The sequence below is a fragment of the Phalacrocorax aristotelis genome, chromosome 7, assembly GCF_949628215.1.
Source record: "Phalacrocorax aristotelis chromosome 7, bGulAri2.1, whole genome shotgun sequence".
Lineage (NCBI taxonomy): Eukaryota > Metazoa > Chordata > Aves > Suliformes > Phalacrocoracidae > Phalacrocorax > Phalacrocorax aristotelis.
This window is the reverse complement of record NC_134282.1, coordinates 40,932,333-40,956,333: the sequence shown is the minus strand read 5'-3', so window position 1 is coordinate 40,956,333 and position 24,001 is coordinate 40,932,333. Positions and strand designations below refer to the sequence as shown.

Here is a 24,001-nt window from a genome sequence, read left to right as displayed (position 1 = left end):
TTTTTTTTCTTGCTATTCACATGTGTCTCCATCAGGATTATTCTCACTTGTGAGATAATTTTATTTCCTTTAAGCATGATGGAAAGTGTACATATGTTGAACCGACAGTGTCCTTAACTATAAAAAGAGGATACTAGTACAAAGAAGGAGCGGTTTATAACGATGGCAGAAAAAGACTACAGTTTGTGCAGTAACAGCAGAATACCCATTATAAGAGGTGAAAAATTGGTACAAACTGTATGTATTCCATGTGCCGTAAATTCTTCTTGAAACCTCCTTTGAATCAGCAGAATGTTTTAAGTGTGTCCTTACGAAGTTTCCATATCTAGAAACCTGGTGCGAGTCTGTTGCAAGCACACAATTAGAGTTTCTATAAGGTGTAAGTTCAGGTTATTACTGATGTCAGGCTGCTACTTGGAGGGAGTGTCCATTTGTAGGTTGATGCCTGTACTCTGTTTCCAAATAAATATATTTGAAAGAGTGTTTTAAAGATAGTCCCTGGGACTGTAGTCATGGAGCACCGTGAAAATCCTGTAGAGGTCACTCTTGCACTATAATTTTCTGTGCAGAGGGAAGAATTCAACACTAGTTGTCGAGTATTGAGAAAGCCACAAGTTTATCTTTACCCTCTGCCTGGAGTTTGACTAAGGCGTTACATTTTGCTTACTCTGTTGAATGATTCTCAGTTTATCTGTGACCAGCTGAGACTCTGACTTTTGGAATCTGTACAGCCTCTTTGTTACGACAAATTCCATTGGAAAGGTAGAAGACACTAGTTATTTTTCACATTTTCTCAGATGTCCATCTGCCAGATACTTGGTAGAAGTATAAGAGCCTTCCATACTGCTTTAACAGTATGGCTTCATTTGGACCTGAAGCACTGCATGTAGTAACAGGGAAGCATTTTAAAATCAATAGTTCATTCATGAGTGCTTTTTTTCCTAGAAGTGTCATCTAATATTAGTTGCAGTAGCAACAAAATTGTCAATTCACAATAGACTGAGCTCCATTTAAAGGCTGCTAAGTAAAATGAAGATCTCACATATTTGAAAGTCTGCAAGCAAATTCACAGTAATAAAATACGACTCTAGATAAATACTGCAGCTGAATTGCAAATATTTTTAATGTTTCTAAAAGTCAAGGTTGTTTTAAGGATAATCAGGTTCTATTATGAAATTAAATAATTTTTTCAAATGTTTTAGGTTATTCTTGTAAGAGAAGCCAGATGAAAACTTAAAGGACATCATTTATTTTTCTTAAATCCAGCATTACAGACACATACCATGCTCCTTAAGATTCAGTTATACCTTACATAGAGACTATAAGCTAAAGAAACTGAAGATAATTTAATTAAGTGGAATGCATTTGGTAACAGCTATAATTTTCAATCATGTGACTTGGGAACTAAGACCTCATTTTGCCAAGCAGCCTACTGAAAGTTAACAGGACTTCAACCTCATGAGTAATTTTGGAAAATGCTATGCAGGTATTCACCTCTCTAGCTTGGTGGAAATTCAACTCATTATCACTTTCTGCCATCTACTTAAATTAGCAAATGAGGATATAAGGTAACAAGAATGAAGTAACAATCATGAGATTAATCCTGGTTTTCATGCCAGTCACCATACTAATTCAATGATAGACCAAATGATTGGCAAATGAGAAAATGAATTGTTCTGATACAGTTTTAATCAGTCTAAAACAAGTTTCTGAAAAATCATAGCAGAGTGATCAGGAAAACTCATGCATCACAGTATAAAATTCGAAGTACAGAGCACCTTACTGTAATAATTCACATATACCTACAACCTAAAGTTTGGCATTAACTTTGTAGTTGGAAAACCACAAGATCCTATTGTTTTCCAAAGTATTATCTTTATCCTCCCTTTGTTTCACTACAGTGTTGCTTTTATTTTAAGTGAAAGATATGACATTTACCTTTTTGGCAGCTGACCAGGTGTGAGTAAACAGAGTGAGAGGAAATAAATCAAAATGTAGTTCCTAATATGTAATCAAAACATCAAAAATGGCAGAAAAGAATTGGGCACAGAAATTCTTCTAATCAGTATGGAAGAAAATATCCTCACACTCAGGCCCAGATCTGAACCCTTTCCTCTCACTAAAGCTAATAGGACGATTTATACAGTAATATGTTCTGCAGGAAATCAGTTTGTGCCTCCAATTGCAAATGAGACTTGCCAGGTTTCCCCAAAGAGATAAGAACTTGAAAAAAAGGTCAGTTATAGGCTAATAGAGCATGGAATTAAAGTAAAACCTGATTCCTTACTTAAAACACAAAACAAAAACAACAACAACAACAACAAAACAACAACCAAAAAACAAACCCTGCATCTTGGAATGCAGTGCATGGACGCATGAGAAATACATGGCCAGTTAAGAACTGAAGTTGGACTGGAAAATTAAGAGATCCATTTTCTTCTCAATCCAGTGTTAGCTCTTTTTTTGAAGACTGTTTCCATGTCCATCAAATGTTATGATGAATAAACTGTTTTTGTAACAAGTTTTTGTAACAAAAAGGTAACTGTTAAGGCTGCTTGAAGTTTTCAGAGCAACGATCAGAAAGTGATCTTGGAACTCTGTTTCTGCTGTTCTTGTAAAAAGTGATTTAATTATAATAATGTTTTGTAATTGATTTCATTAATTCCTTATTACTCTGATTTTAATGAATTAATTTCATTAATTTAATGTGTACTACTTTTAGAAGTTCCTTCTGTAAAAATGGACTGAAAGATTTCTAGCAGCTTTTGCTTTCTCTGCAGACACCCACAAAGATGTAGATCATAGAGGCTGGCACAGTGGGACACCCCTCCAAGGTACAAGATATTCACGTCAAGATACATATGACAGCCTATCGTCCATGGAAAGTGGTCTCAGCATACAAGAAAGTAAACGAAGGTATTTTACTTTCTCATATCATACATGTATCATAACAATTATTGTTTGTTGTTTTTTTAACTTCTGAATGACATTGTGATACAAATACAATTATTTTAAGTGAGAATGTAACTGGAATTTTTATAAACATAAAACCATAAGGTATATGTTTCCATTACCATGGTGAGACAGAGCATGATAAATCTTATTATATTGAAAGAAAAAACTGAAAAGTACTCTATCCTGCCAAACCAGTTTGCAAATATTTGTGCCTTCTCAATGAATGATTGGTGGTCAGAAAAGCGGATTTTAGCCTCCAAAAACTGTAGATATTAAAGGCAACCAGAAATATCTTTGGCAAATTCCTACAAAAAAGAATCTATTAATAATGCAAAAGCGGTAAATAACATTCTAGAATCTTTTGCAGTAGATTATTATGCATATGTAGATGGCTTCAGAAGTACAAACATGTTGATTGATTGGTCTTCATTTGACATGGTGTTTTAAAGGGCAATATTTTAAAGGCAATGCTGACATTTACTAGCTTTTCAATGGTCTTTAATGGCAGACACATGGTAAAACAAGTTTCCTTCAAATAAAAGGGACATCTCGCCAGAACTGAAAGTCACTCTTTACATCCATCCTTGTCTCTAACCCTTCTTACTCCTTCATCTCTAGCCCCTTGTTGGAGCTATGGGGCTGCTCTTGTCTCCTCTTTCCCATGTCTTCCGGAACTGTACTTCGAAACAGGCTGTCTTGAACCCTGTGTTGAATTGCAAAACAAGAAGCCCCATTCTTTGGCTTGATTAGTGTTCTGCATGCTTAGTTAATTGAATAGGTTCAGGGATGAATGGAGAATGCTGAATGAAGCATTGCTCCTCCTGCTGTCAGCTGATCACTACTTTCCCTGTGTTGTCCACCTCCCTGGGTCATCACAACAGTTTTCCTTGCCATTCAATGAACCAGACTGGGAACTGATCTGGATTAAAAACGGAAACATTTTGCCAGGTTAGCTCAGCTTTGTGGTCCATTTAACTTAGCAGACACTCAAACATTTTGTGTCAGCGTGAAGGAAGAGCAGAAATGAGCAGGGGTGTTTCTTCCTTATTCCAGTTTAAAGTGTTAGTGGACCAACAGGCTAAATAATGAGACACATACAGAAGCATGGAACGGTAAAGTTTTTGACAGAGCTCCAAACAACTGAACTCCATCTTGCAACAGGAGGCATTGGGAAGTCTGATGTTACTGCTCTTTGCATTACCCTTAACGATGACTCTCCAGGTTGTGGTTCACAAGCAGCGTGCTTTGATGTCCACAAGGCATTACAGAAATTAGAACTGAGACCCTGTGCTGGTTTTGGCTGAGAAGGGGTTAATTCTCCTCACTGTGGGGGTCGGCTACCTTTCCAGCTTCCCGCGCTCTGCCGCGTGGCAGGGGGTGCTGGGAGGGGCAGGGCCATGGTGGGGGCGGCTGACCCCGACTGGCCAATGGCAGGTTCATTCCATACCATGTGACACCATGACCAGTATATTGAGGGGGGGCAGTGGCAGCGCGGGGGCGGCGCGGCGTCGGGTCGGCGAGCGGCTGCGGCGCGTGCGGTTCGTTTCAGCGGTTCGTTCCCCCTCTCCCCTCCTTTCCCCCTCCCCCGGGGCTTTGCGCCTCTCGTTGTTCTCCTTTACATTGCATTTCTACTGTTGTTTCTTTTAATTTTAATTATTAAACTCTTCTTATCCCAACCCACGAGCGTTACCCTTCTGATTCTCTCCCCCATCTACCGGTGGGGGAGCGAGCGACTGTGTGGGGCTGAGCTGCCGGCTAAACCACAACAGTCTTTTTGGCGCCCAACGTGGGGCTCAAGGGTTGGAGATAACAACAGCTGCTGGTCACAGCACCATGTTGTCCTTTTTGCAGTTGGTGTTGGTTTGTTGAGTCTGCTGTGTTCTGCTGTGGTTAGTAATGTTTTGCCTACAAGATTTGTTATACAAACACTCATTTTCTGCTTTATCTGGTATTTGGGGTTTTTGCTGAAACCGTTACTGTACTTGGGATACCACCTTGTTGAGGCAATTAGCAATTATACCTCCTTCTCTGAGAGATTTTATATGGAGGAAATACAGAATAGTACCTTTGCAACTTTGTTCTATGATGTCTGTGCCTTTGTTACAACAACCTTTTTGTATCTTGAACATCTTTGGGTGGTTAAGGTGCACTTATTGTTAGTTTTTGGGCATGTTGTTTTGGTTTTGAGTAAGCAACTTCAGAATATCACCCAGAAATCTGCCCTGAGGCTTGATAGTTAGAGTGGCAGGGCATGTGGGATAGCATGGGCAAATACCTAGGGGAGTGGGCACCCCCAGTATTTTGGAGTTTCACCCCCGAACAAGTGCAGAATCCTAAAAAACTAGTAGAATATTTGGAGAAAGTATGTTGTTATGCTGGGAACTCCAGAGAGACACAGATAACTGCAACATGCTGGGGTCTGGCCCATGCATACCGAGCCCTGCTCAACAGTATTCAGTGCCCCCAGGGGGAAGAGAATGTCTCTGGATTGAAATGCAAAGTGACTGGCACTGTAGACAATCCAGCCCTGACGACAGGCACTGCAGCCACTCAAACCCCCACAACAAGTACCGGAGCTAGCTCAGAAAATAAACCCGTACCAGTATCAGTTGCCCCCATACACAAGAGGAAATATTGGAAGCGGACATCAACTCGTTTAGAACGGGATGATGAAGAACCAGGGCCATCGCGGGGAGAGGAGGGAGAAGTAATAAATGAAATAGAGACCACCCGATCCCTGTCCTTAAGCAAGTTGCGAGATATGCGAAAAGATTATAGCCGTCGTTCAGGTGAGCACATTGCCACCTGGCTGCTCCGATGCTGGAATAATGGGGCCAGTAGCCTGGAACTAGAGGGAAAAGAAGCCAAACAATTGGGATCCCTTTCTGGGGAAGGGGGCATTGACAAAGCAATTGGAAAAAAAACACAAGCCCTCAGCCTCTGGAAGCGACTCCTGTCTGGAGTGAAGGAAAGGTATCCCTTTAAAGACGATGTTACATATTGCCCAGGAAAATGGACAACTATGGAGAAAGGCATCCAGTATGTAAGGGAATTAGCTGTGTTTGAGGTGATTTATGGTGACCTGGACGATCAACGGTCATCCAAAGATCCAGATGAAGCCGAGTGCACACGACCCACGTGGCGGAAGTTTGTATGGAGCGCACCATCTTCACATGCAAACTCATTGGCTGTAATGTCCTGGAAAGATGACGAGACACCAACGGTGGCAGAGGTGATTGATAGACTCTGGGATTACGACACAAATATCTCTTCCTCGCTCGTCTCTGCTGTGGAGAAACTATCCCAAGAGGTCCAGCAACTCAAAGAAGATCTGTCCTACTCCCCACCTCTACAGAGTAGTGTCTCAGCTGTTAGGAATAAGCGTCCTTTGGCTCAAAGAGAAAGGATACACGGGCCACCCTATGGTTCTACCTGCGTGACCACGGAGAGGACATGATGAGGTGGGATGGCAAGCCTACTTCGACCCTACAGGCACGAGTACATGAACTGCAAGGAAGAACAGTCACTCAGGGAGGCTCTTCCAGGAAAGCTGCTGCTCCAATTTCCAGCGAGCAAGTCCCCAGACAGAGGAGTAGAAGTGCTGATCTTATTTCTAAATGTAATAGAGGGACTCCTGATTCACATTTACAGGAAGTGAGTTGTGACCGCCATGATCAGGACTAGAGGGGCCCTGCCTCCAGCCGGGTGGACGAAAGGGATAACCAGGCTTACTGGACTGTGTGGATCCGATGGCCTGGCACATCTGACCCACAGGAGTATAAAGCTTTAGTGGACACTGGTGCACAGTGCACCTCAATGCCATCAAACTATATAGGGGCAGAACCCATCAGCATTGCTGGAGTGACAGGGGGATCCCAAGAGCTAACTGTATTGGAGGCCGAAGTGAGCCTAGCTGGGAATGAGTGGCAGAAGCACCCCATTGTGACTGGCCCAGAGGCTCCATGCATCCTTGGTATAGACTACCTCAGGAGAGGGTATTTCAAGGACCCAAAAGGTTACAGGTGGGCTTTTGGTGTAGCTGCCTTGGAGACGGAGGAAACTGAACAGCTGTCTACCTTGCCCGGTCTCTTGAAGGACCCTTCTGTGGTGGGGTTGCTGAAGGTCGAAGAACAACAGGTGCCAATCGCCACCACAACAGTGCATCGGCGGCAATATCGCACCAACAGAGACTCTCTGATCCCCATCCATAAACTCATTCACCAACTGAGGAGCCAAGGAGTCATCAGTAAGACCCACTCACCCTTTAACAGTCCCATATGGCCAGTGTGGAAGTCTAATGGGGAGTGGAGACTAACAGTAGACTATCGTGGCCTGAACGAAGTCACTCCACCGTTGAGTGCTGCTGTGCCAGACATGCTAGAACTTCAATATGAACTGGAGTCAAAGGTGGCCAAGTGGTATGCCACAATTGATATTGCTAATGCATTCTTCCCAATCCCTCTGGCAGCAGAATGCAGGCCACAGTTTGCTTTCACATGGAGGGGTGTCCAGTACACCTGGAATCGACTGCCCCAGGGGTGGAAACACAGCCCTACCATTTGCCATGGACTGATTCAGACTGTACTGGAACAGGGAGAAGCTCCAGAACACCTTCAATACATTGATGACATCATCGTGTGGGGCAACACAGTGGAAGAAGTTTTTGAGAAAGGAGAGAAAATAGTCCAAATCCTTCTGAAAGCTGGTTTCGCCATAAAACAAAGTAAGGTGAAGGGACCTGCACGAGAAATCCAGTTCTTAGGAATCAAATGGCAAGATGGTCGTCATCAGATTCCAATGGATGTGATCAACAAAATAGCAGCCATGTCTCCACCAACTAGCAAAAAGGAAACACAAGCTTTCTTGGACGTTGTGGGTTTTTTGGAGAATGCATATTCCAAATTACAGTCTGATCGTAAGCCCTCTCTATCAAGTGACCCGGAAAAAGAATGATTTCAAATGGGGCCCTGAGCAACGACAAGCCTTTGAACAGATTAAATGAGAAATAGTTCATGCAGTAGGCCTTGGGCCAGTCCGGGCAGGACAAGATGTAAAAAATGTGCTCTACAGTGCAGCCGGGGAGAATGGCCCTACCTGGAGCCTCTGGCAGAAAGCGCATGGGGAGACCCGGGGTTGACCCCTAGGGTTTTGGAGTCGGGGATACAGAGGGTCCAAAGCCCGCTATACTCCAACTGAAAAAGAGATATTGGCAACATATAAAGGGGTCTGAGCTGCTTCAGAAGTGGTTGGTACTGAGGCACAGTTTCTCCTGGCACCCCGACTGCCAGTGCTGGGCTGGATGTTCAAAGGAAACGTCCCTTCTACACACCATGCAACTGATGCTACGTGGAGTAAATGGGTTGCACTGATCACCCAGCGGGCTCGAGTAGGAAACCCCAGTCGCCCAGGAATCTTGGAATTGATTATGGACTGGCCAGAAGGCAAAGATTTTGGATTATCACCAGAGGAGGAGGTGACACGTGCTGAAGAAGCCCCACTGTATAACAAACTGCCAGAAGATGAGAAGCAATATGCCCTGTTCACTGATGGGTCCTGTTGCCTTGTGGGAAAGCACCGGAGATGGAAGGCTGCTGTATGGAGTCCTACACGACAAGTAGCAGAAACTGCTGAAGGAGAAGGTGAATCGAGCCAGTTTGCAGAGGTAAAGGCCATCCAGCTGACCTTAGACATCGCTGAACGGGAAAAGTGGCCAGTGCTCTAGCTCGATACTGACTCCTGGATGGTGGCAAATGCCTTGTGGGGCTGGCTGCAGCAGTGGAAGCAAAGCAACTGGCAGCATAGAGGCAAACCCATCTGGCTGCCACATTGTGGCAAGATATTGCTGCCCGGGTAGAGAAACTGGTTGTAAAGGTATGGCATGTGGATGCTCACGTCCCCAAGAGTTGAGCCACTGAAGAACATCGAAACAACCAGCAGGTAGATCAGGCTGCCAAGATTGAAGTGGCTGAGGTAGATCTGGACAGGCAGCATAAGGGTGAACTATCTCTAGCTCGATGGGCCCATGACACCTCAGGCCATCGAGGGAGAGATGCAACATACAGGTGGGCTCGTGATCGAGGCGTGGACTTGACCATGGATGTTATTGCACAGGTTATCCACGAATGTGACACATGCGCTGCAATCAAGCAAGCGAAGCGGGTAAAGCCTCTGTGGTATGGGGGACGATGGCTGAAATATAAATATGGGGAGGCCTGGCAAATTGACTATATCACACTCCCACAGACCCGCCAAGGCAAGCGCCATGTTCTCACCATGGTAGAAGCAACCACTGGCTGGCTGGAAACATATCCTGTCCCCCATGCCACTGCCCGGAACACTATCCTGGGTCTCGAAAAACAAGTGCTGTGGCGACATGGCACCCCAGAGAGAATTGAGTCAGACAATGGGACTCATTTCCAAAATAACCTCATAGACACCTGGGCCAAAGAGCACGGCATTGAGTGGGTGTATCACATCCCCTATCACGCACCAGCCTCTGGGAAAATCGAAAGATACAATGGACTATTAAAGATGACACTGAGAGCAATGGGGGGTGGAACATTCAAGCACTGGGATACACATCTAGCAAAAGCCACGTGGTTAGTCAACACGAGGGGATCTGCCAGTCAAGCTGGCCCTGCCCTGTCAGAAATACTACATACTGTGGAAGGGGATAGAGTCCCTGTAGTGCACGCAAAGTATGCTGGGCAAAACAGTCTGGGTTCTTCCTGCCTCCGGCAAAGGCAAACCCATTCGTGGGATTGCTTTTGCTCGAGGACCTGGGTGCACTTGGTGGGTGATGCGGGAGGATGGAGAAATCCAATGTGTGCCTCAAGGAGATTTGATTTTGGGCGAAAACAGTCAATGAACTGAATGGCACAATGTGAACTGCTATATAATATTGTGTGTCACCTCTGTGTTGTATCAATAATATCAGAGTACGAGCCTCCCAACCCATGGAAGATCAACTATGAAACAAGCTGTGCAGCAGTGATGGAACGATGACTGACTCGGTATGCATCAACCCAACGCCACGCACCATCTCTCCCACCCTGAAAGACTGATACAACAGATGGAGCCCAGAGTCATGGACTGGGTGAACTCAATGGACATTTTAATGGACATTTTACAGGGAAGGTCCATGAACTAAGGGAATGATGTCTGTGTATTATGTTAAAGGATGGGAAGGGGAGGGGTGGTGGTTGGTAAGGTTGTGTTGCATCATATGGGACCTGGACATGGTGTAAATGGTATGGAATAAGGGGTGGAGAATGTGCTGGTTTTGGCTGAGAAGGGGTTAATTCTCCTCACTGTGGGGGTCGGCTACCTTTCCAGCTTCCCGCGCTCTGCCGCGTGGCAGGGGGTGCTGGGAGGGGCAGGACCATGGTGGGGACGGCTGACCCCGACTGGCCAATGGCAGGTTCATTCCATACCATGTGACACCATGACCAGTATATTGAGGGGGGGCAGTGGCAGCGCGGGGGCGGCGCGGCGTCGGGTCGGCGAGCGGCTGCGGCGCGTGCGGTTCGTTTCAGCGGTTCGTTCCCCCTCTGCCCTCCCTTCCCTCCTCCCCCCGGGGCTTTGCGCCTCTCGCTGTTCTCCTTTACATTGCATTTCTACTGTTGTTTCTTTTAATTTTAATTATTAAACTGTTCTTATCCCAACCCACGAGCGTTACCCTTCTGATTCTCTCCCCCATCTACCGGTGGGGGAGCGAGAGAGCGACTGTGTGGGGCTGAGCTGCTGGCTAAACCACGACAGACCCATAGGAAAAATAAATAACATTTCTTAGAGTGCTCAGTGGATCAGCAAAATTGACAGATAAGTGGTCTGTAAGATTCCTCATTACTGTCATTCTGAAAATACATTCAGTGGGTAAGCATTGAGAACAAAGAATTGCAGTGTTCACTATGCAACTGTAACTGTAGGGGTCCAGATTGTTTTACTTTTTAAACAATTATGTCTGGAAAATCTACGTAGCTAAGACACATAAGAGTCACCTCAGCAGCTCATTGGAAGCCCTGCTTTTCCCTGATCATCAGCCCTCAACTATGTCTGTCAAGGTGGAGCAAGAAGGCTCCTTCTTCCCTGCCTACATCATGTGTCATGGATGCAACAAATCCCAGTTCATCCAAAGTTAAAATAAAGGCTATACAAAATGTGAAGAACTGCTTACAACTTGAAAATAAGGCAAAGATTTCAAGGACCCTGCCACAACCTGAAAACTGTATGCCAACCCATCAAAGGAAAATTCTTGATAGGAGCAGTGAGATGTGAAAAATGTTCGTTGCATAGCTATGTGTTTGCTGAACACTGTATTGTGTATGACAGCAGTTTATATTAGGAGTACTAATGGCACTAAATTATAATACCCAGAGTAGCATAAAATTGAAAAGCACAAATGGAACAGTGATGGATTTATATTCCTATATATTTTCAGAAATTAAGACTCCTGCTTGATTTAATAGTAGCAAAAAAGAGCAGAAGCACACAGATTTGTTCTAACCTGTTTCTTCAGACTACAATTGATCTTGTGATTTGCATAATGAAATGATGCTTGATGCAGACTTGTATTTATGTTATTGTTTAGATAATATCCATTATTTTCCTGCTACTTTTTACAAACCCTGAAGCTTCAGATACCTTTGCTGTATGTATTGCTATTTAAATATCATGAGGCTTTTCTGTGTGCCTCACTTGTGTTGACACTAAAACACCTTCCTGGTTCAGATATGTGAATAGGTATATAAGGAGGGAAGTGATGGGATAATGGAATTGAACTGTTATACTTGGTTCCTTGAACTCCTTGGAATGCTGCAAGTTCCATGAGTGATTTTTGGTTTCTGAATGGATCCTACAGCAGTGGGTAGTTGCTTCTGTGGAGACAGGTTTCCCTGTATCCTCTCTTCCCTGTGTGTTCTTAGGCCATGATTTTACAATGTAGTGAGTTCAAAAGCAGAATTGGCTTAAGTTCTATTGTTTGACCCAGATCTCAGCTTACTGTCCTCTTGAGTACGGTGGTACAAATATTTCTCCTCATCCTTTTAAAAAAAAAAAAAAAAAAAAGGAAAAATTATGTAAGGTTGGTTATTTTAAAGGCAAATCTTTTACCTGAATCATTTTACTGGTTTGGCAGTGGCTAGTGCAAATAGTTGTTCTAGTATGCCATCGGATAGATACAGATACAAGGAGCAGGTGATAGAAAGAAAAGGTTAGAATTGTTGCTAACAGCTTTGTATTGTGGAACTGGAGATTTAGAGGATACAGCAGAGTGTTTGTAAGGTGAGTTTTTGCCTCTCCTCTAAGTGGAATTACTGAGATCACCCATATTTAGAAGATAACCACAATAATTGTTTGTTGTTTTTCTAAAGCACCGGCACAATGAAATGTTTACTCTCTACCTCAAAGAAGCAATAGCTAAACACTGTGGAACTAGAGATACTGATGAGTGAAAGATGACAGCCAGCAGACTATCATATTCAGTTAGAGCACTCTCTGGTTGTTCAGTATTTGTTATCTCTGATAGCCTGCCATGAAAAACAGTAGATTCATAAATGCTCACAGAGATGAACGTTTTTGCCCCACGGGGTTAGCTACTTCTGCTTCCTCTGTATGGGAGGGGAGAATGAGACAGACTCCAGAGAGCAGTGCTCAGTGTAGCCGCTACTCTTAATGACCAGTTTTATTAACCAAACCTAAGGCTTTGGTGAGATGATTGGCTTAATCTCTGCCAATTCTTAGCACGACTGTGCCAAGAAAGCTGGACTAGAGGAACATCGCCTATTGGTTAGGGCAAGAAGATCAAAAGAATGTCTGAACGAAAAGGTAGCGTACAATGAAGTAAATGTCCTCTTCGGGGTGGTGGGGTGGTGGTGGTGAGCTTAAAAGCTGCTGTCCAACAGGTCTTGGGTGATATGGGGTTTTGTGACTAACAACAGGTGGTTAAAGGTAGTGTGTTTCACAATTCAATATATAACGCTTTTTTAAAATTAAATGGGACCTATTGACAGTGTTGACCTGTAAGGAAGACTTTGTGTGTCTGTCCTGTTCTCACCCTTGGTCATGTGTCTACTTAAGGTTCACCTATTGGATAGTGACTTTCTGAAAGCTTAGGAAAGGAAGGGAAGCAAGTCCTGACATGATTTAGGTGTTGTAACTAATCAATTACATCTGGGGAGGAGGAAGCTAATGTGTTTACCTATGCAGGCTACCACACTTCCTGGAAGTTTTCCAGAAGGGAATTAATTTTTTTTTATCTATTTACTTTGAACAAGCAACAATACTGTGGGGAAAAAAAAATACAAGGGAAAGATAATTGCTGTCTTTCTGCTTCCCTGAGTGTGGAAGATGATGCATAATGGGTGGAAGGAACAAGGAGTGAAGTGGCAACAATTGTATTACTTCCCTGCCATCGCTTTCTGTTGAGTGGAGTTGAATGCTCAGGAGGGAGTCTAGTCAGCCTCTAAGAACATCACTCAGTAGTGGTCACTGAGCAGAGAGCGCTTTCTATGTGTTGGTATAATCATTTCTCTTCCCTCCTGCTTGCAAAGGGAAAATGAGGGGTGGGGAAGCTGTCTCTCTTTACTGTTAATTCTGGCTTTCATATCAGCTGTCACAGACTGTACTACTTTTCATACATGGTGCCCTCTATCTATAGTAACTCAGGAAAGACGCAGTCTGTGAGCAGCTGGCACTCAAAAAGGTGTGTTGCCCTGATGAGGGTGTTGTGTTAATAGTAGGACTCTGAGTAGGAGTGGCTAGGTGGAGATCTTACCATTGAGTCACAAGGTTCAGACAGGCCCCCCTTGCTTTCTAAACTCCTCAGAGAGGAGTCTAGGTGCAGCTAAGTCCAGACTTAGCCTCAGACTTGGTCAACTGTTTATTTTCTAAGGGTTGTAGAAGTAACCACTCATCAGTTGTTAGTAACTAATTTGGCAGGTGCCCAGGCTGGTCGTGTTCAATGAGAATGATCACAGCTAGATTAATGAATAGTGCAATTTATTAAAGCAACAGATACACAGGTTCTTTGGATTACTGGTGATAAGATTGCTGGTTACAAGACACACAAATACCAAAGATATGAGTACGCTGCTAGGCTAAGAGTATGCTAAACGAATACTAGGCCACTCTATACGATGGAGATTTACATGGCGACTCAATGCCTTAGAGATTTATGCAAAACAAATATGAAGCAACTTTAATATGAAGCAAAGCAACTCTAATACATCACAGATTTAAAGTGACTCTATAGAGGTTTCCAATCTTACCCAAAGGTGTCCCAATGGGGGGAAAGTAGTTGCTCAGCCCATCGACTGGTCCCAGAGTCAGGGTGGTACGTGATGGTGTCTTCCCTAACACCCTCTTTCTCTTCACACATTTTTATACTATTTTTTTATCTTTCAGGTGGAGCTTGAGTGACTCTAGTTATACATACCTTTATTATGATTGGTATAAAATTTCCCCACTTTACTCTTAAAGGTGTAGACTAGAAAAATTTAATGCACATGCCCAGTGAGGAGTGGTTGCACCTTAGAGGCGGGTAACTTGGGATGGAGGTGTGTGTTAGTATTATAATGATATTATAATCAAGGAATGTGAGAGGGAGATAGACTGGCGGAGCCACTCCCTACCATGCCTGAGACAAGCGCACCAGATGAAAGCATCAAGAGAAGGAGTGGCCCCCCTGCCCTTGTGCCACCAGGCAGAGGAAGGGGACCCAAGAGACGGAAGATGGATGCAGATCCCTGCTCGGCGCAGTAGGTGAATCCTCTCCCGGCTGACCTTGCCCCCCCCAGGTGCCCTTACACAATAGGTATAGGGCTCTGGAACCCAAGGGCGAGGAGGACGAAGATACAGAGAGTGATCCACCCAAGGGGTTGGCTAGACGGAACCAGTCAGCCCCATGCATTACAATGGCCACTGGTAAGAAAAAAAGAAGGGTAGTTGTTGTAGGGTACTCCCTTCTGAGGGGAACAGAGAGCCCGATATGCCGGCTGGACCCATCCCATAGGGAAGTCTGCTGCCTCCCTGGGGCAAGGGTAAGAGACATTACCAGGAAGCTCCCTAGGCTAGTAAAAGAACCCGATTATTATCTGCTAGTGGTTGTTCAGGTCTGCAGTGATGAGGTAGCTGAGAGAGGTGCAAAACAATCAAAAGGGACTTTAGAGAACTGGGGTGATTGCTTGAAGGATCAGGAGCACAGGTAATGTTTTCCTCTGTCCCATCGGTAGCCAGGAGACGTATGGAAAGGAACAGGAAGTCCCATCTCATTAACACATGGCTCAGAGGCTTGTGCCAGCGGTGGAATTTTGGTTTTTTTGATCATGGGGCAGTTTACATGGCCCCAGGCCTGCTGGAGACAGATGGGGTTCATCTGTTGCAAAGGGGGAAAAGGATTCTGGCTCAGGGTTTAGCAGGCCTTGTTGAGAGGGCTTTAAACTAGATATGAAGGGGAAGGGGATAAAACCAGGCTTGCTAGGAATGAGCCTGGGGGTAGCATACCTGTGTTGGAAAAGAGATCAATAGATCAATTGAAGTGCATTTATACCAATGCACGCAGCATGGGCAATAAACAGGAGGAGCTGGAAGCCATCGCGCATCAGGGAAGCTATGATGTGGTCGCCATTATGGAAACATAGTGGGATGACTCGCACAACTGGAGCACTGCAATGGATGGCTACAAGCTCTTTAAAAGGGACAGGCAAGGAAGGAGAGGTGGAGGGGTAGCCTTGTATGTTAGAGAGTGTTTTGACTGTCGAACTCAATGACGGTAATGATAAGGTTGAGTGCTTATGGGTAAGGGTCAAGGGGAAGGCCAATAAGGGAGACATCCTGGTGGGAGTCTGTTATAGACCACCCAACCAGGATGAGGAGACAGATGAAGTACTGTACAAGCAGTTGGCTGAAGTCTCACAATCTCTAGCCCTAGTTCCTGTGGGAGACTTCAACTTACCAGATATCTGCTGGAAATACAACACAGCAGAGAGAAGGCAGTCTTGGAGGTTCCTGGAGTGTGTGGCAGATAACTTCCTGATGCAACTGGTAAGTGAGCCAACCAGGGGATATGCCCTGCTGGACCTGCTGTTTATGAACAGAGAAGGCCTGGTGGGTGATGTGGTGGTCGGAGGCTGTCTTGGGCTCAGCAACCATGACATGATACAGTTTTCAATTCTTGGAGAAGTAAGGAAGAGGGTCAGCAAAACCACTACCCTGGACTTCAGAAGGGCAGACTTTGGATTGCTAAGGAGTCTGGTTAACGGAGTCCCTTGGGAGGCAGTCCTGAAGGGCAAAGGAGTCCAGGAAGGCTGGATGTTATTAAAGAAGGAAGTCTCAAAGGCGCAGGAGCAGGCTGTCCCCATGTGCCGTAAGTTGAGCAGGCGGGGGACAAGACTGGCTTGGCTGAATAGGGAGCTTTGGCTGGAACTCAAGAAAAAAAGGAGAGCTTACCACCTTTGGAAGAAGGGGCAGGTGACTCAGGAGGACTACAAGGATATTGTGAGGTTATACAGGGAAAAGATTAGGAAGGTGAAGGCCCAGCTGGAACTTAAACTGGCCGCCACCGTTAAAGATAACAAAAAATGTTTTTATAAATACATCAGTGACAAAAGGAGGGGCAGGGAGAATCTCCCTCCTTTGTTGGATGCGGAACGTAACCTTCCCAGGAAAGATGAGGAAAAGGCTGAGGTACTTAATGCTTTCTTTGCCTGTCTTTAATAGTCAGACTGGTAATCCTCAGTGTTGTCAGGCCCCTGTGCTGGGAGATGGAGAGAGTATGCAGAATGAAGTCCCAGTTGTTGAAGAGGTGGCAGTCACCGACCTGCTCCTTCACCTGGATGTTCACAAGTCCATGGGGCTGGATGGTATCCACCTGAGAGTACTGAGGGATCTGGCAGAGGAGCTCGCCAAGCCACTGTCCATCATTTATCAGCAGTCCTGGTCAACCGGGGAGGTCCCAGATGACTAGAAACTAGCGAATGCGATGCCCCCCTACAAGAAGGGTTGGAAGGAGGATCCAGGGAACTACAGGCCTGTCAGCCCGACCTTGGTGCCGGGAAAGGTCATGGAGCAGATTATCTTGAATACCATTACGCAGCACATGTGGGACACCCGGGGCATTGGGTTCAGCCAGCATGGGTTTATGCCTCACTAACCTGGTCTCCTTCTATGATAAGGTGAGCTGCTTAGTGGATGAGGGGAAGGCTGTGGACATTGTCTACTTGGCCTTTAGTAAGGCCTTTGACACTGTCCCACAGCATTTTCCTGGAGAAGCTGGCTGATCATGGCTTGGAAAAGTGCACTCTGTGCTGGGTTAAAACCTGGCTGAACGGCCGAGCCCAGAGAGTAGTAGTGAATGGAGTCAAATCCAGTTGGCAGCCAGTCATGAGTGGTGTTCCCCAGGGCTCAGTGTTGGGGCCGGTCTTGTTCAATACCTTCACTGATGATCTGGATGAGGGGATTGAGTGCACCCTCAGTCAGTTTGCAGATGACACCAAGCTGTGTGGAAGTGTCAATCTGCTGGAGGGCAGGAAGGCCCTACAGAGGGACCTGGACAGGCTGGATTGTTGGGCCGGCGCCAATGGTATGAGATTCGACAAGGCTAAGTGCTGGGTCCTGCGCTTGGGTCACAACAACCCCATGCAATGCTACAGGCTTGGGGAGGAGTGGCTGGAGAGCTGCCTGGAGGAAAAGGATCTGGGGGTGTTGGTTGACAGCTTGACTGAACATGAGCTGGCAGTGTGCTCAGGCAGCCAAGAAGGCCAATGGGATCCTTGCTGTATCAGGAATAGTGTGGCCAGCAGGAGCAGGGCAGTGATTGTGCCCCTGTACTGAGCACTGGTGAGGCCGCTCCTCAAATACTGTGTTCAGTTTTGGGCCCCTCACTACAAGAAGGACATTGAGGTGCTGGAGCATGCCCAGAGAAGGACAATGAAGCTGGGGAAGGATCTAGAGAACAAGTCTTATGAGGAGCAGCTGAGGGAATTGGGGTTGTTTCGTTGGAGGAGAGGAGGCTGAGCAGAGACCTTATTGCTCTCTACAGCTACCTGAAAGGAGGTTGTAGCAAGGTGGGGGCTGGTCTTTTCTCCCTAGTAACAAGTGATAGGATGAGAGGAAATGGCCTCAAGCTGCGCCAGGGGAAGTTTAGGTTGGATATTAGGAAAAACTTCTTCACCGAAAGGGTTGTCAGGCTTTGGAACAGGCTGCCCAGGGAGGTGGTGGAGTGTCCATCCCTGAAGGTATTTAAAGGAAGGGTAGACGTGGTGCTTGAGGATATGGTTCAGTGGTGGACTTGGCAGTGATAGGTTAGTGGTTGGACTCGCTCTTAAGAGTCTTTTCCAACCTTAACAATTCTATGATTCTATAATGAACAAAGTTCACCAGAAGGACAGCATTTTGTCAATAGTATTGACAGACTGTTGCCTCAGCATGGTAAATATGCAGCGTACCAGCTCCATGGTACCTCGAGTTCCCATTTATCACAAAGCCTGGCTGCGATGCCTCCACACTGCTCCACCCTCCAGACAACTCCTCTTAGAGTCAGTAAGCCAGGTTCTACTGGCATTGCCAACATCTAAGGTTACTAGGGAACTTCCATGGAATGGATTCATCACATATCAGCTGCACTTCACCGTGAAAGCTTCTTCAGTGCTGTACCTTTTCTAAGACTGTAAGCTTAACTTCTAAGTCACCTTCAGCGATTATTCCACAGAGGGATAGAACAGGCTCTTGGGAAATGCAGCAAGAATATGTGGAATGTCAGGCACCAGAAAAATAGCTCAAACACAAGAGAAAAGGTGATAAAAGCTATTACATCATATTCTCTGAGGGGATAACATGTTGTGTATGCACTTAAATGACCTTTTCATGTACAGTAAAAAAGCAGAGTCCTAGTGCATGTAGCTTCAACACAAAATTACTAGGAAATAAATGAGTCCTCAAAAAGATCATCAAGCTCATCGATGCAGTTAACCAGTAGACAGTATATATACAAGGTGCTACAGCATCTTTTTGGTTGTTGCGATCCTTGGTGTGTTTACATTTACTAGCAAGTTCTTGCAGGGTATTTACAGAGAAGTACAAGTGTTTCCTTAGGGTGAGAGCTGTCAGTAATGGCAGTGTTCAAGAGCTATTTCTCTATTTTTTTTTCTAAGGACATGTCCAGTCATTAGCATACCCTCTGGGATGACATGTCTTTTTCAACAGAGATCTGAGTCTCTGAGGAGATTAAACCAAACCAAAAGAAATTAATCTAACCTGACTGGAATTCTTTCCTTTGCCTCTTTGTCCCAGATAATTTTATTGAATTTAAATGAACTTCTGTATTACTAAATTCAGGGTCACCACAGAATTACAAGGTAATATTAAATTGTATTATGAAAATATGAAATTATGTTTTTTCATTCAGTAATAGGTATTTCCAAAGATGATGAGCAGAAAGATGATGATCACTTTAAATCTTAGAGACAGCAATGTATATTTATTCAAAATAATTGCATTTGTACCATAAAAATACATAAAAATCTGTGAAGTTAGGGAAGCAGATTAGACTATGTGTTTTGAATGGCTGTATTAAACATCAAATTTAACTATCCTGTAAATATTTAAGTATTGATGAGTACAAAATTTCTTCAGTAATCTGTTCTTTACACTGATATTTACTTGTCAGTTCTTTGGTTATATACATAAACAGTGTTTATGGCAGTTGACTCTAGACATTAGGCTGATAGCTAATTAAGTGTGACTGATTAACTTTGTCCATAAATCATAAATTAACTAAATCAGAATTTGAAGGATGTGGTAAATGATTAAGTGACTTATTATTAAAGCAATATATTATCCCAGTGTTTAAAAAAAAAAAAAAAGAGAGAGAGAGAAAGAGAAGGGGGGAATACTGCTTTTTTTAAAAAAAATCCAAGGTTTGCTTCAGTGAATTTTAAAAAATACATTAATTCATAAAATATTTTAGTATATACTTAATTCCAGCTGTGTATAGTAACCATATGATAAAGCAATTGGTTCATTCTGCATGCATTATTAGTATCCTGTGCTGAATGCTACTACTTGCAAGAATAAGGATTTCATGGTTAATCTGTTTGTTACCATTCAGGTACAAATATGTTGCTGTCTACCCAGAATAACCAGAAATTTACAGATTTTACCCAGAATGACTGAAAACAAAGTGCCTTATAATTTAAAAGATATAAATGATGGAGAATCGCACAATACATCAAGTATTCATTCAGTTATATTTTGCTTCTTCAGGAAAAATGCATCTAAGTAGTTGAATTCTACTATTCAGTAAAATCACACCTTTCATGTGTACTTCTTGTGTGTCATCATACTCAGGAAGCAACATACATCTATCATATTAGCAGTATGATAAGACATAATTGTCTTCAGCTACAATAATTTGAATTGGAACTGCGGAGGAGTCAATAAAGTACATAGTATATTACATGAAATGAAAATGTAATGTAAAGTTGATAAAAAGCTTTAAGTGAAAACTGTTCTATTGAGAGACAAGCTACATTAGCATAAAAATGAATTAATATGTGCAATTCATATACTTGTGTCGTGGTTCAGCCTCAGCTGGCAACTGAACACCACGCAGCCGCTCGCTCACATCCCCCCCCCCACCCCTGTGGGATGGGGAAGAGAATCGGACGAGCAAAAGAGCTTGTGGGTTGAGATAAGCACAGTTTAGTGATTACAATAAAATGATGATGATAAATGATTATGATAATAATGACAATAATGTTAATATAATAAAAGGGAAAAGGAAGGAAAGGGAAAACAGGGAAAAAAAACGCAGAAACACGAACGATACAGCCGCTCACCACCCGCCGACCGACGCTGCCCGTCCCCGAGCCGCGATTGCCCCCTCCCTCCCCCGGCCAGCCCCTCCCAGGTAGCATACTGGGCATGACGTTACATGATATGGAATATCCCTTTGGTCAGTTTGAATCCGCTCTCTTAGCTGTGCCCCCTCCCCTCCCAGCTTCTTGTGCACCCAGCAGAGCATGGGAGGCTGGACATGTCCTTGACTAGTATAAGCGCTACCCAGCAACAGCCTAAACATCTGTGTGTTATCTCAACAGGATTTTTTTTTTCCCTGCTAATTTCAAAGCACAGCACTATACCAGCTAGAGTGAAGAAAATTAACTCTATCCCAGCTGAAACCATGACAACTTGCAACTTGAGACACATGAATGCTAAAATAGTACCATCAATGCTTGTATTCTAATAAGTTTGTAGTGTTTCTTCTGGAGACATTTCACTTAACTGGAAAATTAAAATGGAAAATAATCTTCACGATTGAAATCAATCCGTTAATCTAGATCTCAAAACAACCAGAATAAATAAGTTTTGTAAAATTATTATTTTGAACAACTACCATTTGAAACAAATGGATGATTATGCTGAAAAAGTACACTAAAAGGTAAACTCTTATATCCCATTTTCAAAGGAATTTAGTCACTCAGTTTTTGAAAATGTTACCCTCAGTCTTGTATTAAAAATATTTGCTGTATTTTAAAAACAGCAATCACATACGTTGACAATATTAATGACAATAATTAGAAAATATGAATGCTGCAGTCCACAGTTCATCGCCTAAACAAAGTACTGTGCAAGCACCCATCAATCAGAAACCAAACTGAATGGCCTAAAATTAATTAGGGGCATTTCCAGAACAAGCTAAATTAAGTAAAAGATTTCTTTTAAACAACCAACCAACTCCCCCAGAAAGCCCAACATGAGCAAGTATGGTAACACAGATAAGGAACTTTTTTAAAAAGACTATTGATATGTCCTGTGATACTTGTCTTCTCTGCAGAGCTATAAATTAATCATTGGACAAGAAGCAAAAAAGACTTGGTTACTTAAAAAAAGAAAAATATTCCATTCTTCAGGTTTATGTATGTCTACCTACATAGTCCATATAAGTAGATATCATCATACATCCTTGTATTCACACAGGAAATGAAGGAGAGAGATGCTTCTCACAAAACCATGCTAGACCTGTATAGATTTTATGGACAAAGTTGGTTTTGAGTATTTGGTTCTAAAGTGTTTGGCTTTGACAGTGCTTCCTTCAATCTAATGTTCTGGGTGATGGTAATTCGGAGTGTTAAAAGGAGATGTATTACTGAAATTGGACTTCATGATCTGCAACTGCTAGCAATGTTGATTTTAATGTAATAGTTACTAAACTGGTAAATGAATGTGGTATGACAGCAACATACAGATTTTTTTCAAACATAAAAACTGAAAAGAAAGCTTAAATGGGATAGTCTTAGATTTCTTAATGCTTGAAACATCCTGAGAGTTAAATGGCCTCTTAAAAATGTAATTAATCTTCCCTGTTTTCAAACACAGGGAAGCAAACATTTGCTAAGATCTAAATTTATTTGAAGTGATCACTTTACAGCTATTTTTCCAGTGATCTGTTTAATTTTTCATGCTCAGGAAACAGAAAAAATTATAGGCAGGCATAAAATTATTTCTAAACCGTGAAAATTTCCACCTCGACCTCTTGGCTACAGGTCAGGAACTCTGGAAACTAAAACCTTATTTCCAATATGTAGCCATACCTGTTTATGCAGATAATGTTTGTCTATATAGGTTTGGTTTGTTTTTGTGTTTGTTCAATGATAAATTGTTCCTCAAAGTTATATCACAGCATAGCTAAGCATAACCAGTCTTCCATGATGTGTTATTGTTTCATGTGTACTGCCAAAGTGAAACAAGGTCCAAAAGAAAGAAAAGAAGAAGCAGACTAACAAAACATGTAGGTCATGCATAAGCCTTTTGGCTATCACCGTCTACTGGTTCCCAGCCTTTCAGAAGTGGTGTATTACTCTTAAAATATGAAAAGCAATTGACATTGTAATTAGTGGGGGTTTGCATGTAATTATTATTCTGAGGCTGTTCTCTACAATGAAGCTATATGTTACATGATTGCCATCCCTGTACCATTGTTTGAGAGCTCCGGTTGTATCACTGTGGTTTACTTTCTCATAACTAATACTATTTTTTTTCCCACACATTTGAAGAAGGGAACTGCTGCTTCCCAGGACAGCAGCTTCATTTGTTCTGGAAAGCTATGAAACACATCTCATCATATGAGGTTTCATACAAGTGCTTATTCTTTCTAATTGTTTAGGCTGCTCCAGTCAACACAGTACTGCTCTTTCAGACATCTTGTACTTACTGGGGTCTGTGGTGTTTTAGTTTTCTTTCTTTTTGGGGGTGGTGGAGTACGGGGGGTGGGGGGGGGGTGTTTTGCGTGTCTGTCCAAGGAATACTTTTCAGGCAGGGTCTTGGGTAGAATTCAGTTTGGCTAAACATAGGTGTCCTGTGCCACTTGAAATTTCCCTGTAATTTCTTCAGGATAGAACTACCAGTTTAAAAATAAAATAAAACAATTAGTTTCCTCCTCGTCAAACCCTCAATTAACGAGGAACACTAGTTGACATAAAACAACCATAAGTAATTGAGGTAATGACTGAGCCTGGATGCAGAATTTATAGCTGATATATGTGACTCGTCACAGTACGTAACATGGGAAACTCATGTTCTCATTTTATCCTCTAGTTTGCATAAATAGCACAATATACAGGTCTTTAAGATGGAAACAACGTTATTTTTTCTCATTTCTCTAGCATCTAGTGTGATAGAATCTCTATCTGGGATCTGCGTACTGCTTAATATGAGTAATGCTTTTACAATATATGTTATTTCCTACAGCACAAATTTCTGGTTTCCAGTCTTTGGTTTTAATGCAGATAAGTGTTGGGTAAGCATTATTTATTTTTTTGTTTTAATGGAAAGGTAGTATATAAAGGACAATAAGTTGAATTTTTTAACTAAATGGCCATGTTGAAACCTAGTATTAGCAAAAGCTGTAGTACGTCTCAACTGAAACTCATCTACTTTAAACTTACATTCTTCCTCTAAGCTGGTATTGTAGTATTAGACACTTATAGATGCATTTTCTGAAAGCACCATCTACATGAAAGTACCCTCGGAGTAAGGAAACATAAGAAGA

General features: G+C 43.1%; 1 protein-coding gene across 2 annotated transcripts in view; it reads left to right on the top strand.

Moving 5' to 3' along the window:
- Positions 1-24,001, top strand: part of UNC13C (unc-13 homolog C) — a 244,132-nt gene that overhangs the window by 10,602 nt on the left and 209,529 nt on the right. For both annotated transcript variants that reach the window (XM_075100328.1, XM_075100329.1), the window contains exon 6: positions 2,781-2,916. In XM_075100328.1, coding sequence (XP_074956429.1) covers positions 2,781-2,916 — 136 coding nt within the window. The remainder of the gene's footprint in view (positions 1-2,780; positions 2,917-24,001) is intronic.